The sequence below is a fragment of the Rhizophagus irregularis genome, chromosome 1, assembly GCF_026210795.1.
Source record: "Rhizophagus irregularis chromosome 1, complete sequence".
NCBI classification, from domain to species: domain Eukaryota; kingdom Fungi; phylum Glomeromycota; class Glomeromycetes; order Glomerales; family Glomeraceae; genus Rhizophagus; species Rhizophagus irregularis.
Genome location: NC_089429.1, coordinates 382,116 through 388,743, shown reverse-complemented (window position 1 = coordinate 388,743; position 6,628 = coordinate 382,116). Strand labels below are relative to the sequence as shown.

General features: G+C 32.9%; 2 protein-coding genes across 2 annotated transcripts; both read right to left on the bottom strand.

Annotated features, from left to right (window-relative positions):
- OCT59_000059 (uncharacterized protein) lies at positions 1 to 1,244 on the bottom strand (the record flags this gene model as incomplete). Its single annotated transcript, XM_066138571.1, has 7 exons — positions 1 to 97; positions 181 to 248; positions 399 to 509; positions 579 to 721; positions 788 to 978; positions 1,087 to 1,122; positions 1,189 to 1,244. The coding sequence occupies 7 exons, from the start codon at positions 1,242 to 1,244 to the stop codon at positions 1 to 3; spliced, it is 702 nt and encodes a 233-aa protein (XP_065988053.1).
- Positions 1,245 to 1,391: 147 nt separating this feature from the next.
- Positions 1,392 to 3,040, bottom strand: OCT59_000058 (uncharacterized protein; the record flags this gene model as incomplete). Its single annotated transcript, XM_066138570.1, has 9 exons — positions 1,392 to 1,428; positions 1,488 to 1,597; positions 1,664 to 1,831; positions 1,898 to 1,950; positions 2,025 to 2,202; positions 2,265 to 2,311; positions 2,385 to 2,553; positions 2,787 to 2,844; positions 2,934 to 3,040. The coding sequence occupies 9 exons, from the start codon at positions 3,038 to 3,040 to the stop codon at positions 1,392 to 1,394; spliced, it is 927 nt and encodes a 308-aa protein (XP_065988052.1).
- Between the last annotated feature and the right edge of the window lie 3,588 nt (positions 3,041 to 6,628).

Here is a 6,628-nt window from a genome sequence, read left to right as displayed (position 1 = left end):
TTATGGATATACAGGCATATTGTTAATTTCTGAGCACAATATTAAAATCTTTATGAAATTTTCATTTCTTAAATTTTTAAACGATTTTTTTTTCAAACTAAAAAATTGATTGAGAGACAACCAAGTAAGACAAAAGGCTGAGACTTAATATACACAATGTTTACACATTTAACAACTAACTTGCAAAATTTAATCATTGGTTTTTTATTTTTTGCTCCATTTGTAATTCCGATTACTTTTTTCGCGAACTGTACATATCAAAAAATGCACAATTAGAATATTTGACTTGTTAATGACAGCAATAAGCGTAAAGATATATTTATGCTATCTAATCTGAATACACCAAATCTAAATCTAATTAATGAACCAACCCCAATTTAATGAATCAATTTTTTTACTTGTGGTGAGTCTGGAAATTTACGCATAAAAGACATTTGCTCGATCGGTGTAGTATTACCACTACGACATGCTCTATATTTATAATCCTTTGCTATCCGTTCAACGTGCTCCTGCAATTGTAAAGGGCAAATGAAATTAAGTGATGTTTCTTATTATAAACAAGGAAATGTGACATATACCTCTAAAGATACCAAGTGATGGATCGCAACTCCTGCAAGCGGAATCATGGTCTTGTCAACTACCAGCCTGGTAGTGAGGAATGGCCAGGAACGGTATAAACCGTCATACTTAAGATCCATAGAATAAGATTCCATTAAGTCGCCTAATTATCGCAGAAAATAAATCAATATATATAAAAATAAATTCTCATGCAATCTCTCTCACCTACCCATGTTTAAAAATATTACAGCTTCGCCCGGACCTCCCTTATTTTGTAATTGTTGATTAATGGATTTTCGAGCCCTTAACTGCGCCTTCAGCCTATCCTTCATTCGTTGTAACGGTGTATTTCCCAAAGGTTTAAATTCCGAATTCAGAATCGGTACACCATTCACCACACATGAAAGGTCCGGTCTTTTTCTAGAGCCCGAATTAGAACGGTTTAACACTAAATCGTATTCTTTCTCACCAACGAAAAATGGGCGAGCAATTGGGTAGACGAAGTGTAGACAATGTTCTTCTTAGGACAATTTTAACGGAGCAGTCTTCATGATACTGTCATATCTACGACGGAAAAAAAATTATATAAGCTACAATCTCATGTATATATTACAAAATTATATTACATACAAATCATTAAACGATCGTGCAGCTAGTCTACTTAGTTTCGATTTTCCACTTTCCATAAATGCGTCCTTTTCGAGAAAATGGTTAAACGATGCTTCATTAAGAGATGACAAAATGTCTGGTGAAAGTGAGGATTCTTGAACAGTATAAGGATTATTTTTTGTAACTTCTTTCCATTCTTGAATTGTAAACAAGGAAGGATATGGTCATGGCCAAGAGAGGACAATAATCGATGACAAAGCTCTAAGTATAAGAAAAAGATGCTTAGTAAAATCGTTGTGTTATATTTTCAGAGTACATACAAGAGTTCGTATATATTGTCGTATTTCAACCCTTTCATTTCCGCCTTATTAATAATTTCCTTCTGGTACTGCCGAAACCGATCGGTCACATTGATGTGGCCAACTTCCCACTGAAAAACAGAAGCAAACCGTAAGGTACATGTAGTAAAAGAATCAAAATTTAATATGTATAATACTTTGACTATCGGTTCACGTTGCAATTCGGTTGAAATACTTGGTAGATCAACTTTAATTTCCGTATCGTCTTCATTATGTTCTTTGTTACTCTCATCAGAAGAGAGAAGAGGCTCGGTGGATGACCTTCCGTTTCTTGGTTGAGAATCATTCTTCACGCTCTTTTTTGCCTAAATATAGAAAAATGTACATGAGCTTTTACGTTCTTGTAGCTTTTACCACCTATAATTACTTACCTTTTTGCATGTAGATACGTCTCTTTCGGTCTCATTTTCTCGTTTATTAGAAGCTGGTAATTTTATACCTTCGTTTAAAATTTTCTGTGAATATGGTTCACGTAACTCAGTAAATCACATTCCTCACCTTTCTCTGATTTAAACCCATTAGAAAAGCCATCATTGTTATTATCGGAAATGTCGCCATCATTGGAAAGGTCGTTGCCATCGAAAAGGTCGTCATCGAAAAGGTCGTCATCCTTGGAAAAGTCATCACCATTAGAAAGGTTGGAAGGGTCTTCGTTGGATGGCCGTACAGGTTTATTCTATAACATAAGTTTGGTCATTATTTTTGAGCAATGCGCTGTTTACTTGATTTATTATATACCTTTGCCAGTCCACCATCTTCTTCGGTATTTTCTCCAATTTCAAAATCTATTTAATGTAAAAAATCAACTGAGTCAACAAAGAAAAATAATGAGAAGCTATAAATCTAACAATAAAATACCTGATCGTAGTCTCATAAGATTGTCCCTCTTGCAGAGAACTAAAATATCGCTCGCTTCATCTTGTACTATATTAATTTGGTCGATAATTCTTTTGGTACTTTTCGTAGCTTTTTCATTAAGAGATATTCGAAGCCAAAATTCTCTGATCTCGGAAGAATGGGATTCATTCTAAAAGCCAAAGAAATAGTTAGTTGTTAGAATTTATTGAGGTTGTCTGGTACTTATTTTTAAGCGCCTAAAAACAATCCAGAGGTGCACCTTCCGCCTCGACGGAGGTTTTTCAGCCTCAACCTAGCACGAGTGCCTACCACCTCGATGGCAGGGTTCTTCAGCCTCAACCGACACTCCTTCCTCCTTCCTCTAGACGATAATATTGAATAATAATAAAAAAAATACTTAACTGTTGATTCGTAAGTTAACAGTGCCTGTTTAGCCTTTTTTCTTTTTCTTCCGACATTTCTTTATTATCCTTGATACTATTCAAAAGAAGTTTATACTTATGATGTGCTTCAGAACGGTCGTCCAAACTCTTCACCGAGTCAAGGTACTTTAGGAAGTTTAAGAGGCTCCATTCTTCAGATTGATCAAAGAATGGCATCGCTATAAAATTTTGTTCCCAATACTTTGATTCAGAAGTATAAGCGTCTTCAGACATTTTTATTATATCGTGTGAAGACACGTATGACGTATGTATTACATAAATGATTTTTTTACTGTGCGCAGTCAAAGTCACATGATTCTGATCGTTACCAGAAACTTTACATAATCAGAAGCAAATGAAATATATGATGCTATCAAAGAGGGAGGGAGTACGCGGATCCTAAGCCATTTAATGCGAGTCCCAGCATCAAGTTATTTCTTTGCTCTCTCTATAACTAATTTGTTTCTATTGCTAATATCTCTATCTATAAGTTTCTTACACTCTAACCTATCCCAACTATACATACAATATTTTCGCCTATCTATATCACCCTTTTCACTCCCACCCACATAGATCATGTAAAAGATTAAGCTCCGAAAGAGAACTATTCCGTGATGAATTAATTTCGAACCTATAGTACCAGAAAATAAATAAGTATATTTACATAATTTTTGATAAAAAATAAACAATACACTAATAATCCATTTCATTTAACCCTTACCTTTATATTTCATTTTTGTAATACTCTAAGTCCGTCAAATATTTGAAAAAATTGTTGCTTAATGGTTTTTGTATCGAAAGCATGATATTACGTAAATAATGGCAAGAGGAGTTGTTTGATTTACTGTGCCAGCTGTTTGATATAAAGCATGTGACGGACATCCACAATTTTACTGTGCTGATTTGACACGTGCCGACAATCACGATTTTCTCGGCGAAGATCAAAATGCCGATATATAACAAGAAGAGTAATACGTCCGTTTTATTTTGGAACATCTATAGAGGCGGGAAAATCGATTAACATTGTGATGACATGTTTCAAGAAGCTAGCCGAGCAATAAACTAACTTACTTTATTATTTACTTTGCGGAATATACGAGTTTGTTTGATTGTAAATATTGATGATGCAAATAACGGCAGTTTTAAATTTTATTAATTTTATTAGAATTTTCGTTTGATTTTTCCTTGATTCTTGCTTATATTCAGATAAAAAGATTTACTAACTAGGACATCATTTTTTTATACAATTTGCAGGATCAATCTTGGAATATACTTTGGGGAAAATTACATTAATATGATCGCATCCCGAAAATCGCATCCCCTTAATTTAATAATAAAGAACTTAATGCTATCCATATATAAGGATCATCAAGAGGCTATACATAATTTTTGAGAATGTGCGAGAAAGTTTGAGAATGTGCAATTACTTGTTCCTGTGATACATGTAATGATTACTATAATATTACTGCGCATTGATTTTATCAAGCTATAATGAAGCTTGATCGAAAAAATAATAGCACACTTTGCTTCCCATGTGAAAAAATTATAAAATGTCTGGTAAATTTGCACCATTGCTTTATTGATCAAATTACTTAATTCCTTCCGCAACCTTCTTACACCTTTTGCAATATAGATGTGAGTGATGATCACATTCCTCGCAAACCTTACATCCATGCTTCCATCCCCTAAATATATGCCATTTTTCAAAGTAGTTTTGCCTTAGCAAAGCGCCTTCCAGCTCCTTATAAGCTGGACTATCCTGATTGTTTGGTAAGAAATTCGGCATGATATATTGTATTAATATAGTCAAAAAAATTCTTATATGCTAATATTTATGAATAAAATTTCTCATTCAATTTCAATGCCAAAAACGGGGTCGTCTACTAAAGCCGGGTTCGCCATAGCAGAATGGCCACGAAAATTGCTGAAAAAAATATGTTGGTTTTTATTCTAAATAAAGTGATACAAAGTTATATTGAGATAAACAAAATTAATGAAGTGAGTTTAAAGAGAAAAACTCATAAAATGAGAGTTTCTTCCCGCTACTCATACGTTATTGAGTATAGCCAGTCATGTGAAACCACTTTATGATATCAGGAAAATATCTTGCCAAGCTGTGTGACGTGCGAATCGCACATTACTTTTTTTTTCTGACTCAATTTTTGCCGTGTCATGTCTCCGGGCGTGCTAGTTAGCTAGTATCATACTAATAAAAACAATATTCGAATATAGACATTTTTCAAGCAATCATTATTTCGCATATGGGATTCGGGGAAGTGTATGCTAATCCTGAAGTCATTTTTATTGATTCGCAAGGGGATTAGTGAAATGACAAAATGCAGTGCATAATTGCTGGTAAAATCCGGGAAATTTTTTCTCCTGCGAAAATTACAAGTGCTATAAATAAAATGGGATGACAAGAGGTATTGATAAAGCTAGTGTATCCAATATGTCAGCTTCGAAACAAAGCAGGACATTGAGAAAAACAGGTAAAACTCCGAAATCTGACAACCTATAGGAAGTTTGCTTACAATATCTTGAAGACGATATTCTCAGGGATAAAGAAATTCTAGAGCTAGAGCAATGTTCTGAATGTAATAATGAAATTTTAAAATAACCTCTGAAGGTAATTACTATCTTCAGCTGTGGCCATACCTTTCATGCCCATTTTTTGATTGTGGAAAAAAATGTTGATATCATAGAACCATTTCCTCCCAATCAAGTGAAATTTCAGCCTTAACCAACAGGATGAATGAAAACTTTATCCTATCTTTGCCAATATTACGGATGGAGGGGTTGAGAATACAGGATTTCAACAAGTCAAAAATTCGGTGAAGATTATTGCATTTACAATTAATATATTTAATTTTAACTTGCTTTGTTTTTTGATTTAATAAAATTGGTTTATAATTATCTTTTGATAAGAATAAACTTATATATTTTGGACTAAAATCTATTATGTTAATCGATTGATCAAACGTACGCGATTTATGAAAATTAATGAATGGCTTTTTAAATATTTTAAAATCAAACGTACGCGATTTATAAATATGAAAGGTAAAATCTGGCAAACTAACATAGCGATTTGTTTTTAGACTATAGCAAATATATCTATATATAATTTATTATCTTCTGATTGGCGAAAATTATGTCCAATGACAGTATTTGACGAGTCGATTTGTCTTTGTCTAACACAGGAATTCCAAAGTAAGGAATACTTCTTTCTATTGATTGAGATAATTTTATAGTATCAAACTCCAGATTTTTGAAATATAAGAATTTCTTATTAATTCGAGACTAGTGTCTGAAAGAATGGAACTAAAGTGTCATAACCAATAATCATCAGATCAATTTTCAATTTGCATTGACATGGTCGAAAATTTTTTTGGATACCATGAATTATAAGCTCTTTTGATTCTTCTAATTTTTTAATATGGCAGTTAATAATTACTTTTTTTGAATTCTCATCAGCATCAACAATAGCCACAAAAATATCACAATCAGCCTCTTTATTTCGAATAATATCCTTTGGGATATCATCTTTTAATTCAATCCTTCAGAAATCTCCGGGTACTTAAATCATAATCGCAATTCAAAATATCCCTATAAAGGATTGTTTTTCCAATAGATTTAAGGGTTTTATTGCGTAAATCACGTAAATCGTCATGTAAAATCCTACAAAATTCCGTGCGTTAATATCAACTCCAGAAAATAAATTTGTTTTTATCATCCAATCTTCCATGAATTAAATTCAATTATTTTAAATTGAGCTGAATCAATTTCTTCTAGTTCACAATCTCTTTTTCTGAAATCCATCAAAAC